Source organism: Phoenix dactylifera, chromosome 5 (assembly GCF_051530095.1).
Source record: "Phoenix dactylifera cultivar Ajwa chromosome 5, Ajwa_hap1_PhDact_Kaust_v1.1, whole genome shotgun sequence".
Lineage (NCBI taxonomy): Eukaryota > Viridiplantae > Streptophyta > Magnoliopsida > Arecales > Arecaceae > Phoenix > Phoenix dactylifera.
In genome coordinates, this window is record NC_143194.1 from 11,157,622 (window position 1) to 11,179,350 (window position 21,729).

The 21,729-nt window shown below is 46.8% G+C and overlaps 1 protein-coding gene across 1 annotated transcript in view; it reads left to right on the forward strand.

Moving 5' to 3' along the window:
- Nucleotides 1-21,729, forward strand: part of LOC103720510 (ion channel POLLUX-like protein, putative (DUF1012)) — a 93,555-nt gene that overhangs the window by 34,893 nt on the left and 36,933 nt on the right. The window contains exons 6-9 of the mRNA XM_008810241.4: nt 13,490-13,565; nt 14,064-14,162; nt 14,264-14,418; nt 14,533-14,637. Of these exons, the coding sequence (XP_008808463.3) occupies nt 13,490-13,565; nt 14,064-14,162; nt 14,264-14,418; nt 14,533-14,637 (435 nt within the window). The remainder of the gene's footprint in view (nt 1-13,489; nt 13,566-14,063; nt 14,163-14,263; nt 14,419-14,532; nt 14,638-21,729) is intronic.

Here is a 21,729-nt window from a genome sequence, read left to right on the forward strand (position 1 = left end):
CTCCATTGGCCCCTTCATGGCCTGATGTCTTCTTTGGTTGGCGCGGCCACTTTGGTCTTCGATTGGCACATGGTCCTCTCTTGGCATGACGATGTTTTTGGTGTTGCTTGCATGGGTCCTCAACAAACCCCTTCCCTTGAAAAATATCCTTGCCCCCAAGGATATGCTCTGAATGTCGCCGAACTCCTTCTTCATGGGCTTCTTGTGTAGCTTCTTCTTTAGGCTTTCGGCCGTATAGTGTCTCCAACATCTTGGCCTCCCCAAGCCTCATGTCATTGTTGCCCCAATCGATTAATCGTTTCCAAGTCTTCAACCCTTCCTCATAGGAAGAGTGCTTTGTTCGAGTGTGAAGGCACCTCGGATGTCCGTGCACTTGGCTGTTGTGGAAGAACGCAGATATGTCCCTGTAGAAGTTAGGAATTATGGGTATATGGACATACCGCATGTAGAAGGTCAGCCCTTCCCGGTCATGGTCTTCTCGTGTAGTTGATGCCTTTGGTGCGTTGCTCCAATGGAATATCATCTGCCACATCTTCAATCTTCCCCAATAGGAGAAGTGCTTTGCTATGCTTTGAAGCCATCTCGGATGTCCACATTCGTTGATGTTGTGGAAGTGCCCGGTCATGTTCCTGCTGAAGTTAGGACTCATATGCATATGAACATACCGACTGTAGAAGATCCGCCCTCTATGGTCATGGTAGTAAATCTGCAACTTGTTGTCGGTAAGGGTTGTATCAACATGATCTTCTATAGTCCTCCCGTGTTGATTGGCTTCATAGCTTGCTGCTGCAAGTTCTATTGCAGCATTCTTCTCTTTGTTGTAATCATCCGGCAAGAAAGCTTGGCCGGTCTTTTGAGGCTCTGATTTGTTGTTGCGGCCATTTGCATCTTCGGAGTTGCCTAGTGTCACATCAATAGGTTCTGTTGTGGCCACCTGCAGATCTGAATTTGTGGATGCAGTTGGCTCGGTTTGCTTGGCCGTTCCTTCATGGTTGGTTGCTGCAAATTCAGTTGTAGCACCCAGTTTATTGCAGCAATTTGCTTTAGTATCCCCCACTTTGCTACAGTTGGTTCCAGCATCAAGTTCTTTGTTGTTGCTCCCGCATAGGAGTTCTTGAATACCCTCTACAGGAGCTGATTTGCTGCTGTCGTCTTTTGGAGTTGCTGCCGTACTTTCGGCCTCTTCCTTGCTTGCTGGAATTTCTGCAAGTGTTTGTTCAGCAGCCATGGTTTGGGAGGTTACCTTGGAGCGGTTGGCTGCGGTAGGAGTTGCAGAAATTTCTGTCACAGAAATTTCAGGGGTGGCTGAAACTTCTGCAGTTGCTGGGGCAAGCTCTACATCATGCTGGGCCGCAAGGTGTTTGGCTATTGTTGCGGCCTCGGAATGCTGAAGTTGGGCCTCCTTTGCTGCTGTAGTTGGTGTCTTAGCATCTGATTTTGCCCGGTTGAACCTTGGGGTGGCAGAATTTTCAGCGGGCACTGAAATTTCTGCTGCTGCAGATTTCTTTGGTAGAGAATCAGGATCACTCCCGAGCCTCTCTTGCTGTTCATCTTCCTCGGAAAATTCAGACACCATGATTTGGATTGGGGTTGCAGAATTTTGGGCAGCTGCTGGAATTTCTGCGGTTGCAGAAATTTCTGGTTCGCTGTTGGATTTCCTCCTGCTGCTTGCTGCTGCACCAATAGGATTTCCGGTGGTGACTTCGGCCTCCTGCAGTTCTGCAATCTGAAGATCAACAGCCTTGGTTTGATGAGGGACATTAGCTCGGTGGGCTGCTGCAATGGTTGCAGAAATTTCAGTTGTTGCTGGAATTTCTGCAGCTATAGGACTTGCCGATGCAGAATTGGGTTTCTCCGCAGTCATCCGTTGTTGGTTATCTTCTTCCAAGGTTGCTGCTGTTTCCTTAGTTGTTGCAGCTAGTTGTTGTGGCTTTGGGGCTGCACGATTGGCTTTGAACTTAAGTTTGAAATCAAGTTCAGGGCCGTCGGTCAATTTGGTATTGGTGCTGGACCTTGGAAAGTTAAGTCGAGGTTCTTTTGGCCCCCTCTCTTGAAGCCTTCGATCCCCAGTAGCACTCATATCATAGACATCACCAATCAGCCCCCTCCTCCTTCTATCCATGTGTTCTCTCTGGCCTTTAAGCCTTCGAGCATGGAAAGCCTCCTCTTCGGACTCCGTCTCACCATCTGCATACCATCTTTTTACCACAACTCCTTGGCCTTCTAGTCTTCCTCCTTTTTTCCTTTCTACAACACTTCTTCTTCGGCTCATGACTCCCTCTTATTTTTTTCTATGTTTAGCCTCGTGTTATGCCAAAGGTCATCATCATCATCACTCTCGCTCTCTTACCATACTCGGTTTTGCCATGGAGCATGCGACCTAGGCACTTCTCTATAAGTTTTCCTTTGTTCCTTCTCTCTTTCCCATCTACCTATTCTCTTTTCTAATCTCTTCATCTTCTCCCTTCTTTCCCTCCTTATTTCATCCATGTTCATTGCCATTGTTTTAGACAAGTTTTCCAATGACCGGTTAAGGTTGGCTGAACTATCTTCTAGGGCTTTCAACCTCCTATCTTGGTTGTTATAATGGGGGGACTCCATCTCCTTTTAACCCTCTATTTTAGGACTCTAAAACCTTGAGACAACAGTCCCTCAAACTCCCAAAAATCAGAACTCAACAATCTCCAAAACTTGCTGCACAAAAATTTCTGGGTTGCTGAAAATTTCTGCGGCAGTCCACAAACTTCAGCAGCCAGTTTCTCCTTCAAGGCAGACTCAAATCACCCCACGAAGAGGCCTATGACAGTAACTAATAACCTCAGATACTCTCCACAAAAAATCAGAATTAAAGCTTCAGAAAAACCCTTCTCTTAGAAACCCAACAAACACCTTGTTGCAGAATTTTTCTGCAACACAGAGGCTTCTTAAACCAGTCCCCAAACCTCCTGCGGTTGTCACCCAATGGATGAACCAACCCACCTGACGTGTACACCACTCAATCAACCTCCGACAGGGGTTTCCCAAGGATGAAAAAATAGAAAATTAAATCTCCCAATCTAATATAAGTTCAAGCCCAATATAAAATGCAGAATTTTTATGAACTTCAGACTAAGATATATGGGCTGCAGAAATTTTAATCTCCCTCGGACCAACCAATATGGGTTTCAGAAAGTTAAAACAGCAATGGATCAAATATATTTAACACCCAATTCCAATCTTCCAACACTCCAATTCAGATCTGAAAATTTCTGCAGGGTCCTCAAACATCAAGATATATGTATTGCAGAATTTCAGATCAAGGATATGGGGTTGCAGAATTTTTAAAACAACTCCAGATCCTAATATGCTCCAAAAATCTATTCCCCAAACACCAAAAATCAGATCTGGAATTTTCTGTAGATGAGAACGTTACCTCCTTGAAGAATATATCTCTCAATGAAAGCACCAAATTGATGGGGGCTCACGGTCCAAAGCCCCTCACCAAGCCTCTTTTCCTTGCGCTCCTTGCGTGCGCCTCCAAGGTGTGTGGATGGTGGACCGATTGTAGGTAACGCCGGTGGATTAACTCAATGAAGGAGATCAATAATGAAAGCAAACTTGATTTGTATTCCACTAACTTGAAGAACAACGAAGAACAACGAAGAACAATAATAAAGAAAGCAAAAGAAATCTAGAAAGAGATTGAAGAGATCCCTTCCTAGCCCAATCTAGTGCACCATTCCATTGGTTGTTGTAGTTTCTTTGTAGAGGTTTGGTGCTGCAGCCTGGTCTGTAGGGCTCCTGAATCACTCTCACTGTCGTGCCTTGCCGTAAGGCATATGACCAAGGGCTCTCACCATGAGACCATGAGACCATGAGACCATGGTCTGGGCGCGCGGAAATTAAAAAAAAAAACAACAAAACGTGTCCGCGCGCATCTGGGACGCGCGCGGACGCTTCAAATGCCACAGAGTGGCATTTAATGCCACTCTGTGGCATTTAATGCCCCCACGCGGGCTGCCAGCCCGCGTGGGCACGGTGCCCCGCGCGGGGAACCGCGCTCGGGCGCGATTCCCTGCTGGGAATCGCGCGCGGGCGCGTTTCCTACGCGGGGAAACGCGTGCGGGCGCGCGCTCCGCTCGCGCGCGTTTCCCATTTAAAAAAAAAATGCGTCCGCGCGCGTCCGCGGACGCGTCAAATGCCACAGAGTGGCATTTAATGCCACTCTGTGGCATTTAATGCCCCCACGCGGGCTGCCAGCCCGCGTGGGCACGGTGCCCCGCAGGGAATCGCGCGCGGGCGCGCGTTCTCCTGTTGAGGACCCCCGCAAGCCACGCCGCAAGAGGAGCAACAGTCGCACACCAACTGAGGGCCAAAGTAGCCATGCCAACCAAAGAGGGCCATCGGACCACAAGGAGGCCAACGGGGGGTCAAGCCAAGGCCAACTACTTTGCTTGGAAAGCCTTGGCCAAGCACCTTCATACGGCCGAGCACGCCCAACCTCGGCCAAGCCAAACATGTGCCCATGCATGCCCAAGCCATGGCCAAGCATGCCCAACCTTGGCCGAACCCGCCGCGCGCACCGCCCCGCCGAAGCCAAGCCACAGCCCAATCCTGCCATTGCTACAGTGCAGCGAGGTTCTTGGCCAAGAACCTCGCATGCTACAGTGCTACAGTGCCCGTGCCCAGGCCCCTGCGCGCCCAGGCCCGCGCCCAGCCCCGCCCGCGCGCCCAGGCCCGCGCCCAGCCCCGCCCGCGCGCCTGCCCGCCCGTGCGCCCAGCAGGCCGACCGCCCGCGCCCGCCCGCGCGCCAGCCAGCGCGCCCACGCCCGCCCGCGCGCCCGCCCGCGCGCCCGCCAGCGCGCCCGCCCGCGCGCCCGCCCGCGCGCCCGCGCCCGCCCGCGCGCCCGCGCGCCCGCGCGCCCGCGCCCGCCCGCGCCCGCCCGCCTGCGCCCGCCCGTGCGCCAGCGCCAGCCGACCGCGCCCGCCCGTGCGCCAGCGCCCACGCGCGCGCCCGTGCGCGCCCGCCCGCCTGGCGCGCGCCCAGTCCCAGTCCCGCCCGGACTGGGACACGCCCAGCCGGGACGCGCGACCCGGTCAACCGGGACTCGCGTCCCGTGCGTCCGGTCCGCGGAACCTGGCAGATCCCACCCTCCATTCCTTTTCATCCAAGGGCCAAAGTGCAAGCCAAAGTCCAGCCGTGGGAGGGCCCTTCTTGGGTGATCTTTAGCCATCCATCTCATGCCAATCAACGGAGGAGAAGCCTTGGTTCCATAGTACCATGTTTTGTCTAGGGCTTAGGGTATAAAAAGAGATGTAAAGGGGCCATTGGAGGCATGAAGAGTTCTTTTGAGAGTCATGGTCATGTCGGCCGTAAGGCTTGGGCGGCGTTTGTGCCGAGTTCGGTCTTAGATCTTATGTTCTAGGACTTGGGCTAGTGGTAGATACATCAATCTCCACTAGATTGGGCTAGGAAGAGATCTCTTCAATCTCTTTCTAGATTTCTTTTGCTTTCTTTTCTATTGTTCTTCGTTCTTCAAGTTAGTGGAATACAAATCAAGTTTTCTTCATTGTTGATCTCTTTCATTGAGTTAATCCACCGGCGTTACCTACAATCGGTCCACCATCAAAGGATTTTGGAGGCGCACGCGAGGAGCGCAAGGAAAAGAGGCTTGGTGAGGGGCTTTGGACCGTGAGCCCCCATCAATTTGGTGCTTTCATTGAGAGATCCTCTCAAGGAGGTAACGCTTGAATCCCAATCTTCCAGATCTGAATTTTCGTTGCATATTCTGTTTGATCTAAAGTTAAAATTCAGATCATAGATTTTGGGGAAGTTCATAAAAATTCTGCATCCTATATTTGGCTCGAATTTGTATACGATTGGGGGATGTTTAATTTCTGTTTTTATTATTGTAAAACCCCTGTCGGAGGCTGATTGAGTGGTGTACACGTGAGGTGGGTTGGTTCATCCATTGGGTGACAACCGCAGGAGGATTGGGGGCTGGTTTGTGAAGTTCCTTTGTTGCAGAAAAATTCTGCAACTAGGTGCTTGCTTTGGGTGTTAAGAACAGGGTTCTGAAGCTTTGATTTTGAGTTTTGGTGGAGAGTTTCAGAGCTTATTATTCACTGTAATAGGCATCCCCACGTGTTGATTTGGTTCTGTTTTGAGGGAGATCTTGGCTGCTGAAGTTTGTGGACTGCCGCAGAAATTTTCTGCAGCCCAGAAATTTTCTGCAGCAAGTCTTTGGGGCTTGAGTGGTTTGGTTTTTGGGAGTTTGAGGGGCTGTTGTCTCAAGGATTTAGAGTCCTAAAACAGAGGGTTAAAAGGAGATGGAGTCCCCCCGTTATAGCAACCAAGATAGGAGGTTAGAAGCCCTGGAAGTTAGTTCAGCCAACCTTAACCGCGCCTTGGAAACCTTGTCCAATACTATGGCTGCAAATATGGCTGAAATAAGGAGAGAAAACAATGCCAACATGGAGAGGTTGGAAAGGAGGATGCTAGAGAGGGAACATAAGAGGGTGCAAGAAGAAGTGCCTAGGTCGCATGCCGCACGGCAGGGCCGGGCAAGGTATGAGAGCGATGCCATTAGTGTTCAGGGTACACATCATGTAGATCATGACATTAGGCACCATGGGCGAATGGGAGGAAGGATTGAAGCCGAAGGCTTAGTGTTTGAGAGGTGGCTTGATGATGAGCGGGTTAGTAATGGCCATAACAATCATGAAGAAGCCGATAGTGAACCCGAAGAACGCCCCTTCTATGCTCAAAGGCCTTATGGCCGGAGAGAACCCATGGCAAGGAGAGGAAGAAACATGCGGGGTAATGACTTTGGAGATGATGACTATAGGGGTCCACGGCCTAGAGGAGAAGGGCTTAGGAAACCCAAAATTGACTTCCCAAAGTTTGGTGGAGGAGACCCGTATGAGTGGCTTGACAAGGCGGATCAGTACTTTGACGTTTATGACATCCCACGGGCTGATCGGGTGACCCTAGCCAGTTTTCACTTAGAGGGTAGGGCTAGCCGATGGTGGAGGTGGATCCGGGCCTTGTATGAGAAAGAAGGGAGAAGGTTGGGGTGGACGGCCTTTATGGATGAATTCATGAAACAATGGGGACCATCCCCCGTTGTCAATCATCATGGTCAACTTGCAAAACTTAAACAAGAAGGCAAAGTCCAGACCTACATCGATGAGTTCCGGCAATTACAAACTATGGTCAGCGGATGGTCCGACGAAGCCTTGCTTGGTACCTTCATCGACGGCCTCAAACCATGGCTAGCCAAGGAGATCAAACTCAAACAACCAACACGGCTACAAGAGGCAATGCGCATGGCGGAGATCCTAGACCAAAGCTACAACCCGGAACGACGTCCAACCAAGGATGGTGCCATCAGCAAGTTCACCAAACCACAACCATCCAAGGTAAATTTCAGATCCAAAGAGGTAACTTCAACAGGTTCCAAAAATCAGCAAAGGGAGGTAAAGAAGTTGTCACGTGATGAGCTGCAAGACTACATAAAAAAGGGTCTATGTTTCAAGTGCGGTGAAAAGTGGAGCCGGGAGCATCGTTGTAAGACCGGCCAAGTCTACGTCCTTGATGCAAGCAGCGACGAAGAGCCCGCTGCATCTGAAAATTCAGATAGCAGTAGTGAGGAGGAAGATCACCCCGAAGAGACCGAACCATGTGCAGAAAATCAGCAAGCCGAATTGTCACTCAATGCACTTTGCGGCGCACCAAAACCCTCGACAATGAGGCTAATGGCTTGGATCGGCAAGCATGAAGTCTCCTTGTTAGTGGACAGCGGCTCTTCTCACAATTTCATCAACTCAGCAATCGTACGCAAGGTTGGACTCAAAGGTACACCGGTTTCACCGTTTGACGTCAAAATTGCTAGTGGTGAAAAATTACTATGTGCTGAAATTGTTAATAATGTAAAGATGAATGTACAAGGGGTGAGAGTTAAAGCCGATCTACATGTACTTCAGTTAGTCGGCTTAGACATTGTATTGGGAAATGCATGGTTACGCAGTCTAGGCCGGGTGGTGACCGACTTCGACGCGATGACCATGGAGTTTAAACTTGGTGGCCGAAAGAGGACATGGACGGCCTTGAGCAGCAAGGAAGTACGGCCTTGCGAGGCCAACATGATAGAAAAACTATGCAAAGGAGGGGCTAGCTGCTTTGCCGTTGTTATGGCTAGCCCGAACCAAGAAGGTCCTCTCCAAGATGATGCAGAAATTCAGCAGCAGCAGCAAGCACTTGAGGGGCTGCCACCACCAATCCGGAGGGTGTTAGAGGCTCATCAAAGTGTCCTCCAGAAGCCTACTTCCCTCCCGCCACAACGAGACTTTGATCATCCAATTCGGATGAAAGATGAGGCTGCTGCAGTCAATGTTCCACCATACAGGTACGCACACTTTCAAAAGGGAGAAATTGAGCGTCAAGTTGATGAAATGCTTAGCCAGGGGCTGATCCGACATAGCTCAAGTCCCTTCTCCTCACCCGTCCTATTGGTGAGAAAGAAGGATGGCTCATGGAGGTTCTGCACCGACTACCGAGCTCTTAATGAAGCAACCATCAAAGACCGTTTTCCGATCCCTACGGTGGACGAGATGCTCGATGAATTGCATGGTGCCAAGTTCTTCACCAAATTGGACTTACGAGCCGGCTACCATCAAATCAGAATGAAAGAGGAGGATGTGCATAAGACGGCCTTCAGGACACATTCCGGCCACTACGAGTACTTGGTGATGCCATTCGGTCTATGCAATGCGCCATCAACATTCCAAGCGGCCATGAACGAAATTTTCAGACCCCACTTGCGAAGGTTTGTCTTAGTATTTTTTGATGACATCTTGATATATTCCAGATCCATGGACGAGCACCTTGAGCACTTGGAGATTGTTCTACGCACCTTGGAGGAGCACCACTTTCACATCAAGCCTTCAAAGTGTGCATTCGCACAAGTGGAGCTCGAGTACTTGGGCCACATAATTTCAGCCGAAGGAGTTCGGGTGGATCAGCGAAAAATTCAGGCCATGCTCGATTGGCCATGGCCGAAGGATATCACAGCCCTAAGAGGATTTTTGGGGCTAACAGGCTACTACCGACGATTCGTAAAGGATTATGGGCTGATTGCAAAGCCACTAACCACCATGCTGAAGAAAGGAGGTTTCATGTGGACCATTCAAGCACGCAAGGCATTTGAAGACCTCAAGGAAGCTATGACACAAACACCGGTACTTGCCTTGCCCGACTTTTCCAAACCGTTCGAGGTCTACACCGACGCTAGTGGCGAAGGTATAGGTGCTGTTTTGGTGCAGGAACGACGACCCTTGGCCTTTATTTCCAAAGCATTAGGGCCAAGAAAGAAGGCTTGGAGCACGTACGCAAGAGAATTGTTGGCGGTTGTACATGCGGTGAAGATTTGGAGGCCATACCTTCTCGGCCGGCGCTTCACCATCATCACAGACCAGCAAGCCCTCCGCCATCTACTTCAACAGAAGATAGTGACCCCCGAGCAGCAAAAATTTCTTGTCAAGTTGCTGGGATTCGAGTACGACATCATCTATCAACCCGGCAAAGAAAACAAGGTGGCTGACGCGTTGTCGCGAAGGGAGAACGACCAGATGTTGTGGGTGGCTGAAGACATGAATGAGCCGCAGAATTTTTCAGCAATCAGCGGCGTCGATTGGAGAATTTGGGACCGAGTTCGTGAAGCATCAAAGCTTGACGCCCGAGCACAAGAAATCCAAGAGAAACTTGATGCAGCGGCTATGGGTGTTGCAGAATTTAAGATGCGTGATGGTCTGATTTTTTACAAGGGAAATATCTATGTCCCCGACGTCCCCGACTTGAGAAGAAACATCTTAGACCACTTCCACAACAGCAAGGAAGGTGGCCATTCAGGATGGCTTCGCACCTATCTTCGTGTGAAGCACTTTTTCTATTGGGAAGGGTTGAAGCGCGACGTCAAAACCTTGGTGGCCGAGTGCGAGACATGCCAGAAGACCAAATACGATCCACGGGCACCCACCGGACTGCTGCAACCACTTCCCATCCCGAACATGATATGGGAGGATCTGACCATGGACTTCATCGAGGGTCTACCAGCAAGCAAAGGCTACGAAGTGATCCTAGTGGTGGTTGATCGGCTAAGTAAGTATGCACACTTCATACCTCTTAAACATCCTTACACAGCCAAGTCAGTTGCACATGCATTCGTGGAGACCATTGTTCGACTCCATGGAGTACCAAGGAGCATCGTCACCGACCGAGATCGAGTCTTCATGAGTACTTTCTGGAAGGAGCTGTTCACCTTGCAAGGAAGCAAACTGAAAGCCAGTTCCTCTTACCACCCGCAGACGGACGGACAAACAGAGATAGTCAACAGGACCTTGGGGCAATACTTGCGCTGCTTCTGCCATGAGCAACAATCACGATGGGAAGCTTTCATACCCTGGGCTGAATTCTGGTATAATACTTCCTACCACTCATCCATTAAATTGAGTCCTTTTGAACTTGTGTATGGGAGGCCCCCTCCACTACTGACTACATATGAAAGAGGCACGGCCCGAAGTGAGGAGGTTGAACAAGAATTAATGACAAGAGACGAAGTCCTAGCAAATGCAAAAAGAGAGCTTCGGAAGGCACAAGAAAGAATGAAGAGGTACTATGACCAAGGTCGCCGAGAAGTTGTCTTCAACCCTGGCCAGTATGTCTACTTAAAGCTGAAGCCCTACCAACAGAAATCATTAAAAGACAAGTTCAGCCGCAAGCTATCTCAAAAATTTTATGGACCGTTCAGAATCATAGAACGCATCGGAGAGGTTGCCTACCGACTGGAGTTACCCGCCTCATCTCATCTGCATCCAGTCTTCCATGTGTCGTTGCTCAAAGAAAAGGTTGGTGACCCGACATTAGTTGCACCGGACCTTCCCACATTCAACGAAGAGGGTCGACTACTTCTACAACCAGTTGAAGCTCTCAAGTACCGCATATGGAGACGAGGCCGAGAACGACGCAAAATCTGGCAAGTCTTGATTCAGTGGGGCGGCTTGCCCAAGGAAGATGCTACGTGGGAGGACTATGACGAGGTCTCTCAGAGGTACCCTAACTTCATCCTTGAGGGCAAGGATGTTCTTCAAGGGAGGAGGAATGTTGAGGACCCCCGCAAGCCACGCCGCAAGAGGAGCAACAGTCGCACACCAACTGAGGGCCAAAGTAGCCATGCCAACCAAAGAGGGCCATCGGACCACAAGGAGGCCAACGGGGGGTCAAGCCAAGGCCAACTACTTTGCTTGGAAAGCCTTGGCCAAGCACCTTCATACGGCCGAGCACGCCCAACCTCGGCCAAGCCAAACATGTGCCCATGCATGCCCAAGCCATGGCCAAGCATGCCCAACCTTGGCCGAACCCGCCGCGCGCACCGCCCCGCCGAAGCCAAGCCACAGCCCAATCCTGCCATTGCTACAGTGCAGCGAGGTTCTTGGCCAAGAACCTCGCATGCTACAGTGCTACAGTGCCCGTGCCCAGGCCCCTGCGCGCCCAGGCCCGCGCCCAGCCCCGCCCGCGCGCCCAGGCCCGCGCCCAGCCCCGCCCGCGCGCCTGCCCGCCCGTGCGCCCAGCAGGCCGACCGCCCGCGCCCGCCCGCGCGCCAGCCAGCGCGCCCACGCCCGCCCGCGCGCCCGCCCGCGCGCCCGCCAGCGCGCCCGCCCGCGCGCCCGCCCGCGCGCCCGCGCCCGCCCGCGCGCCCGCGCGCCCGCGCGCCCGCGCCCGCCCGCGCCCGCCCGCCTGCGCCCGCCCGTGCGCCAGCGCCAGCCGACCGCGCCCGCCCGTGCGCCAGCGCCCACGCGCGCGCCCGTGCGCGCCCGCCCGCCTGGCGCGCGCCCAGTCCCAGTCCCGCCCGGACTGGGACACGCCCAGCCGGGACGCGCGACCCGGTCAACCGGGACTCGCGTCCCGTGCGTCCGGTCCGCGGAACCTGGCAGATCCCACCCTCCATTCCTTTTCATCCAAGGGCCAAAGTGCAAGCCAAAGTCCAGCCGTGGGAGGGCCCTTCTTGGGTGATCTTTAGCCATCCATCTCATGCCAATCAACGGAGGAGAAGCCTTGGTTCCATAGTACCATGTTTTGTCTAGGGCTTAGGGTATAAAAAGAGATGTAAAGGGGCCATTGGAGGCATGAAGAGTTCTTTTGAGAGTCATGGTCATGTCGGCCGTAAGGCTTGGGCGGCGTTTGTGCCGAGTTCGGTCTTAGATCTTATGTTCTAGGACTTGGGCTAGTGGTAGATACATCAATCTCCACTAGATTGGGCTAGGAAGAGATCTCTTCAATCTCTTTCTAGATTTCTTTTGCTTTCTTTTCTATTGTTCTTCGTTCTTCAAGTTAGTGGAATACAAATCAAGTTTTCTTCATTGTTGATCTCTTTCATTGAGTTAATCCACCGGCGTTACCTACAATCGGTCCACCATCAAAGGATTTTGGAGGCGCACGCGAGGAGCGCAAGGAAAAGAGGCTTGGTGAGGGGCTTTGGACCGTGAGCCCCCATCATCTCCGCTCGCGCGTCCGCGCGCGTTTTTCAAAAAAAAAAAAAACAAATGCCACAGAGTGGCTTTAAATGCCACTCTGTGGCATTAAGAGGCCCACGCGGGCTCCAGCCGCGTGGGCGCTCTTCCCCGTGCGTGGGGCGCGCTGCCTCGCGCGCGGGCACTCTTCCCCGCGCACCCCCGCGCGGGAAAAGTGTGGCTTGGACCGGTGCGGTTCGCACCGGTACCGGCTTGTACCGGCGCGAACCGGGCCGGTTCGCACCGGTCCCGGTACAGAACCAATCGATTCTGACCCAGTTTGGGTCGGAACCGTTTTATACCCCTGTACCGGACCGGTGCCAGTCGGCACCGGTCCGGTACGGGCTGAACCGACCGGTACAGGTCGGTTCAGCAGACCTTGGTATCATCCTTATTTGGATAAACAAAGTAAGAGCCAGTTTATGCTTTTACACAGTGATTTTTGGACTTCTCACATTTCTTTTATTGCTGTTTTTTAAATATTTTTTTAAAATCGTAGTTTTCTGGCTGGTTGCTATATCTTTGTTTCTGAGTAGTTGTTGTTTCTGAATAGCAAACTTCTTTTGTATTTATATATGGAGAATCACCATAAACCCCCAGAGAAAATAAATATGTTGAATAATTGGTCTTTAATTTCTTTCAGACCACGAGGTGAGTATTGGCCCTATAGTTATATTAGGGCATCTAACTCCTCCTATAAGGTTTGTTTCTGCTATTTAGTATGTTACTGCACTAAATGCCTGAAAGTACTTTCATTAAAATTAGAATATCCCTAGTTGTTTAATTAAATATTTGCACTTCATGTCATCTTTTTGATCATCTTGTTGCTTATCAGGAAGGTAAGCAGCTTGTTTGTTTTATTAATATTATGACTCTATCATCGCCCTGTATTATATAGTGGATATTATCTTCATATAAAATGCCTAATGCTTTGTCAATTCAGGAAAAAGCAGCAATCTTTAGAGGACTGCTTTTGGGAGGCTTGGGCATGCCTTTGTTCATCTTCTACTCACTTGAAAGTATGAAATACCCTTAAATTACTATTTTTTAGGTTTATGCACCAAAGGGCATGTTTGGTACTGCTTTAAAAAAAGCATTAATGTTCAAAGCAAAGAAGTTCTTCTTGGAAGAAATAAATGTTTGATAACAATATCTGAAGTACTTCTAAAAAAATATGCATGAGGCTCCTGCAGTGAGTTTTTGGAGTACATAGCCTTACCCATGTGCAGAGAGGCTGTTTTTTTGTTTCGGAGCTATAACACTGAGGTCACAATGAAGCAACCTTACCATTGCATGGAGGCTTTCCCTCATCTAAAACATACTTCTATAAGAAGTTAAATAAGTGATTTTAGGTGGAGCTGGAATATCTAGCTTCTGGCTTCTGCTTTTGTGCGAAGAAATTTCTAAAAAGAGAAGCAACACCAAACATGTCCTAAGTTACCATTAATAAATTTCATGTTTTTAATATATTTTAGTGAGACATTGCTCTTAATTCAAATGCTATGCTTGTGTGACAGCAAAAAACACGTGTTGAACGTGTTATTGGTCTTGTCCTTGCTATCTGGGGGATATTATTTTATTCCCGCTTATTAAGTACAATGACTGAGCAATTCAGAGTAAGTTTTTGTTTCTTAAATTATTGGAAACTGGAAAGTAACGAATTGTTGTCTCTCATTCGTGCTAAGAATCGGTATCTTAATTAGCTACATTCTGGCAGAATAACATGCAGAAGATCAGAGAAGGAGCCCAATTACAAGTTCTGGAGAGTGATCATATTATCATCTGTGGAGTAAACAGTCATCTGATGTTTATACTGAAGCAGTTAAATAAGTTTCATGAGTCTGCAATCCGCTTAGGTACTGCTACAGCAAGGTATTTTTTCCCCTTATTTTTTTGTAAGTTCTGTTTTAGATAAGTATTATGTATTAAGGCCAGTTTACTAAGTACTAAGATATCCGGTTTCTCTTCGCATTAATAAATCTGAAGGAAGCAGAGGGTTCTTCTTCTGTCAGATCTTCCTAGAAAGCATATTGAGAAGCTTGGAGATAGTATGACCAAGGATTTGCACCATATTGATGTCCTTACCAAGAGGTAACAATAAGTCTGGTCCATACTTGCAGAAACTCATTCCTGCATCTGCCCTCTTTTAAAATTACGACATGTCATTTTTTTTTCTTATTTACTTATGTAGTGCGTGCCTAATGATATGTCTTCGTTTTGTCCAAGTCCTAGTTTATCCATGAATGTACCAGTTCATGCCTTTAAGGGCCCCAATCTTTAGCAAGGAACTCAACATGCCAAGCAAAAAAATTATAAGCAAAAACAAAGTTGTCATTTTTCCCTCTAACAGGGAAGGGGCTCCTAGTTTTCGGGGTTGCAAATTTATCACAGGGCCACAAAGTCAGAAGGGTTCTTCAGAGCTGTGGAAAGCTCATGTAATTGCTTGTAGTTACACTCAGATGTTTAATGTCACATATGACTATCAAAGTTCCTTGGTAGCAAGATGATGCCTCTTTTTCTTTGATGACCAAGGGACGCTTCTTGGCTGGATACTCCATTAGTTGGACATGGATGGTGCTTTTTCTTATATGAGAAAGAAAGCCCATCAAGGGGCTGTTTGGTTTCAAATTTTATAAAAAACTCAAAAAAGTGTTTATATTGGATCGAAGATAATTATATTTAGGAAAATCAATCCTTAAATTACATTTTGGGAAAACTGCCAACTTACAAGAACTGAAATATGAATTTTGTAATATGGGACTTTTTTTCTCATAAAGAGTATGTGATTAATGAAATCATATTTTACTATTTTTCTTTTTAATAAACTCATTGAGAACCAAATGATTTGTAAAAGTGGTTGAATTGCGGTCGGTTTGTAATTCCCATCCTTCTCTCTTGTTATTTGTGGACTTAAGCAGGCTTCTTATTTAGCTTAGTCATCTTTGTAGTCCATATATGATGCTGACTTTATAAGAATTTTCATTAGAATGCTTTCTTCATCCTGCCTCTCAATGCATCAGAGTCCTCTAGATAAAACATGGTGGTATCATCTGAGTTAATAATATGATGGCAATCCCATTATAGCTTATTTAAGCATCATGTTCTGCATTATTCAATTTATTGGGCCTTTGTTGCCTTTGCTTCATATTAAGTGTTTGAGCTTAACCTCTGCCTTTAAGACACTTTTTGTGGTGGTAGAATACACCTCTAATTTCATTAGTTTTGTTTTATAATAGATGCACTTCTATTATCTGTAGTTCCATTTCGATCCACTTGCATGGGCAATCCTCTCTACGTTCCTGTATGCTACTTGCCATTTGCAGCTTTTGTATATTTCATGATTTCTAGTGAGCAAGTCTGCTACCATCATTTGCTAGGTCTGTTCTGGGTTCTGCTTTTTGCGTGCTTACAATGAATATTGCCTCTTTAAAATTTTTTAAAGTGTTGAAAGGACCTCTTTTACTTGATTCATGTACTTTGCCTATATATTGATTCTTGTACTTTGCCTATATCATAGTATTAGCTTTACCAGACCTATCATCAATATAATATCTTTATATGATAGTCTTCCAAGTGCATAATGTCCTTCATATGTTGTTTATATGATTTCTTCCCTAGTTGTACATCCATTTTTTTTCATTTGATTGAGCATCTTAACAATTGAAAGCTCATCTACTTTGTAAATTTGAGGTTAGCTTTTCTGCTTGTGTTGTGTCTTAGAAATACAAACCTTAGACAAGTTCATTATTTGGATCTCATGATGTCCACCATTTAGCTCAGAATTCATCTTGCTACCAGTGAGCCTCTCAATGGCCTACTTGCTACTATCATCTATTAGGTAACCTGGTTTGTCTCACTCAAGATTTCCTAAAGTAACATTGGGACCTGTACTTGTAAGCTACCAATCTAGAACAGTAACACTTGGTATTGTACCATATCAACACGTTATGCGTAAGTGTACCAATATGGTACTGATCAATTTAAAAACATTTTTTTTTGTTTTCAATTTTTTTGGTTTCTTAATTTGTGTTAAGATGCGATAACTCAAATTAAGGGTTTTTATGGGTTTTTGTGTGTTATTTTAATATGTTTTATTTTTTTTTTCTACAGTGGTTTCGGGATATCACATATGGTGCACATTGTGCAAACTTGATAAATTAAAAGAGATAGGTTAATAAACTAGCTTGAATCGACCTACAAAATAGATGTCTATCCCTTTATGGAGTGTCTATGCTAAGGTTTGCTATGTCGACAACGAAAACCGTATTGGTTATCCGGCAGTACGATATAGTATGCAACCATGCTGTTCCATTTTGGGCTTGTACTGACACAGTAAAGCCGGTAAGGAAAGGGGAGAGGGAGAAGAAAAAAGAGAAAAAGAGAGAGAGAGAAGGAGGGGGAGAGAGGGAGAGGGAGTGGGAGAGAGAGGTGGAGGGAGGCGGAGTTGGAGAAGGAAAGAGAGGAAAAGAGAAAGAGAAGAAGGAAGAGGGAGGGCAAGAGAGAGGCTGAGAGGAGAGAGGGGGTCTTTCGAGCCCCCATCTCCTTAGTGCACGCAAATAGGGAAGGAGCCCATGTTTCTTAATGAAAGAAGGGACACAATATAAGGTCGTCGGGGAGATCTTGATGGAGCGGCGACCAAATATTTTTTGGACCCCATATGCTGCACATTGTTTTGACCTCATGTTGATGGACATTGCGAAGATTCGTCGGGTGCAATAGACAGTGAAGACGTCCAAACCATCACCAAGTATATTTATTACTATACGTAGATCCTTTCACTGATGAGGAGCTATGCAGGGAGAGAGATCTTGAGACCAGGTGTGACATGGTTTGCTAACAACTGTGTTGCACTTGATAGGTTTTTTAAGAAAAAAGCAATCCTACATCAGATGTGTCTGTGTTGAGTCGCAGAAAAATAGATTTGTGAGGGCTGGCACTGAGAAAAGTATTGTGGAGGACTTGGTGACAAGACGGACATTTTGGCAATGGGCCGAGAAGATAGTGAAAGCTATCAAGCCATTTTATGAGGTGCTTTAGGTCGTGGACAACGAGAGGTACCCCTAGTAGGCTTCTTGTATCATATGATGGAGAGGACAGAATTAGATTAGAAAGGCAGATTTGATGCATGTCTAGGAGTACATCGACATTATTGAGCGGCGGTGGGGCTACCAAATGGGTAGAGACTTGCATCTAGCAAGTAAGCAAGAACATTGAAAATTAGACTACTCCTGTACTTGAGCAATTTTATTATAATGATTACAAACTCTATCTGCAGCTTACTATCTAAATCTGAGGTTCTAGTATACCATACCTAGAATCTATATGGACGAACTTCTGGCTACTTGCTTAATGTGATTTACAAGATAGAGCCTGATCTAAAAATCGTGGCCCTATGTCTAGAAGAGGTAAGTTAACTTAAGTAACAAATGTAAGTTAATTGTTATCTTCAATTATTAACATATTACAATACGGTTCTTTTTCACAAACCCAAATATTTAGAGAGGGCACTGATGGCTTTAGAGTCTCGGCAGCTGTCGTAAGAAAGAAAAGTATGAATTCTGGTATATGATACATAACGATAACTATTATCTGGCATTAGATGGTTGCTAATATGATACTATCTTATATATAATTTTTGTTATGTTTTGGCCGCTGAATGGTGGATTCATTTTGGTTTGTTTACGAGAAATATTAAGTGGCTAGCCATGGTATATTGTACTGGCCCGAATCGGACGATACGAGGCATACTAGTTCGATATTGGCACCCGGTACGGATGACATATCGATACTCAGTACGCTAAAAAAACTCCGTACTTTACCGTACCAATACTGTGCTAGCGTGGCACCGATACGGGGTTCGGTACCTTACCGTACCAACACTGTGCTAGCGTGGCACCGGTACGAGGTTCGGTATGGGGTTCAGTATCTAGATAGCGTGGTTAGCTATCTAGATCCTCTTCCAACCAGTCTTCTCGAGCGGCTGTGAACGTAATTGGTCCATCTTCGTCCTTATCCACAACAAGCAGAGAAACCGTCTGACAAGAAGCACCTTAACGACCTTGTATATGTTTACTAGAATCTGAAGTTAAGACTGAAGTGCATTCAAAAGAAAGTAGCGCTAATGTACGTAGATCCGATCTGTAATGCTTTCATTGATAATGAGGATGATCGTATAATCAGATGGCTTGTGGGCCAGCAGCAAGAGCTGGAGCTTGATGAGCAAGAATTGCCTCCACGACTAGCTAGTTTTGTAGTTAGCAAGGCTAGAGTGGATGCAGGGGAATGGGCAGATCGTAACATTCCATGGATCCTTCCTGTTGATCAGTCACAGCCACGGGGGTTATTGGAAAACTGGTCATCACATGACTTCTTGTTTGAGAAATTTTCTCAAAGATATGATCGAGATTTGTTTAGATGAGGCCAACATGCTATCCGGTCGACTCAGTCAGGAGGGCGACATTCATTCTGCCCGCATAACGTGGCAGAGGGGCACGAAGGATAAGCAGGCGGCTGCTCAGTGCACCAAAAAAAAGACACCTACAACCTCCATGGAGAGTGTGGAGTAGCAGTTCACTCAGATTCGGAGACTATGAATAGCAGCATTGATAGTTTTAGTGGTCATAGATCTGCTAGCCAGAAAGAGAATGGAGGACATAAGACCATGGAATGCCGTACCGGTCCGGTCCTAGACCGGTACCGGAACCTCCGGTTTTCTTGGCGAACCGCCCGGTACGGGCCCGTACCGCCCGGTACCGGCCCGTACCGCCCGGTACCGGAGCGAACCGGCCGGTTCGCACCGGTACGAATTTTTTTTATGAACCACAGCGCGAGGCGCTGTGGTTTTTGGCTTGCGGTACCGGCCGGTACTGTACCGATATCGGCCGGTACGTACCGGACCGGCCCGGCACCGGTACGCCGACCGGTACCGGTACGGCGGACCTTGCATGAGACCATTTATGAGACAGCCGCAGGGTGGTCTTTCATTCATCGATAAGTTTTAATTTATGCGTGCTATACAGGTTAGGGACCATGATGCACGATTTGGTAGAGTTTGCAAGGATACGATTACATATAGAAGATGGGCTTCTTGAGGTCATTCAAGAGGACATGATGCAGCTGCAGATGACCTCGCATGTGGAATAGGATTCATAGACGTATCAGATTGTGAGTTGTATACTAGATCTTATTATTCGCAGCCACAGGCGGCCTATGATCCATATGGATACGGATATGAATGTGGTACATCTGAGGCATTATTTCATGGTGGCTACTATCGTTCGCTCTCTGGAGGATCTTACGGGTTGAATTTTGCTATCGGCATATTCGGATGGCCTCCTGCACAGTCCTATTATTAATCAGAGGATACTTCTCGGAGCCAGAGCTTCAGCAAGAAATTCGAGTGTGCTTATAACCCAATGCATGTTTCTTATCGGATGAATATACAGGACTACAATGCTGCTTGGTTAGAGGAGCGGGCTGATGTATCTCCTGACGTGCTAATGATCCAGATATCTACGAGAGTCATTGCCAATCGATGAGATTTTAGATATCAGTATGTATGTTGTACTTTAAATATATGTAATTGATTGTATTATTTTATATTTTTATCTCATTAGTTGATTTTAGGATATTTCATATTGCTTCTTGTAGTATGCAATATCTTACTAATCATTTTATATTTTGTATCACTTTAGAACAACAAGATTCATCATGTAGGTTATACCGGGATCATAAAAATAGCAAAAAACATCAAAAAATATAAAATTATACTTAAAATCATTAAAAAGTTGAAAAAATTGATTACCAAATAATCAACCTTCAAAAGCTTAAAAAAATTTGGGCGTGCAGGTTTGGAATCAGCACGCCCAAGCATACCGTGTGTCAATACGGTATGGAACCGGTTCCTTACTGACCCGCCTGCTGACCGGTATGGGTCCCGATATTGGTTCGGCGGATATTGGCTGCCACTATTGCATCAGAAGCTTGTGCATCTTGTTGTGTGAGAATAAACCCTTTTAGGGTCCAAGATTTAAAACTTCTACCCTTGTTTTGTTCAGCTATCTGAGTAGACTGATTCTCCTTCCTTTACGGATATTTTGCTATTTTGTGGCCCTTTTGACCATAGCCAAAACATGCACCAATGTTCCAACGACAATCATTTACAACATGATTCCACCACATCTAGAGCATTTTGTGGCCCTTCTGACCATTTATTGCTATTTTGAACTCCCGATGTTTCTATTGCTTTATCCTTAAAATTCATTTGACCTATTTCTTTTCTTTTGTTTCTTTTCCTTTTTAGCATGAGCTTCACTAACTTCCCTTTCAATTATTAATGCTTTGTTCACTGTAGCTGCATAGGCAGTCAACTCATAAGGTACCACTGGTTTTCTAATTTCAGTCTTTAATCGCATCTCAAATTTATGCCCTCGATCTTGCTCATCCTCTGTCAACCTTGAACAAATTTGGCTTGCTTTGTTAATTTAACTTCATATTATGCAATTGTCATATTTCTTTATTTTAGGTGAATAAATTCCTGCTCTATGTCCTCACGCTCTGAGGGAAGTACTTGTCATAAAATACTCGGAATCTTTTCCAAGTGAGTGGTTCCTTATCTCGTTCATATTTGCATTCCAACATCCGCCACTAGTTGAACGTCTCACCTTGCAACATGTAGGATGCATAAAAGATCTTTTCATCATTGCAGCACCTCTAAATAGCGAAGACTTTCTCCATCTCCATAAGCCAATTTTCAACTTCGAAAGATTCTGTATTCCACTTGAAAGCCGGTGGAGCTGGCTTCTTAAACTTTGCAATTATACTTCGCTACTCTTGCTCCTCCCCACGTCCTTGTTGTGGTTATGTTTGCATCTGTTGTTGCATTTGCCGTTGTTGCTGCGACTGTTGCTGTAATTGCTGCTGCGTTTGCATCAAATCCAACTAATGTCTGCATTAGTTGGGCCATATTAGGTTCTGGTTGCTTTGTCAGGATCAATGAATCCCTCTTGTTGAGGAGTGCCACCAACCTACCAATTTGATATCACTCCAGCAGTATTTCTGATCGCCCTTTTCATCCTACGTGGAGGCATCTTAATTTATATCAATCAGATAGCAGCAAACCCTTATATACTTATCGATCAATTATAAATTTTCAAGATAACTTATGTCACAATCATCATAAAT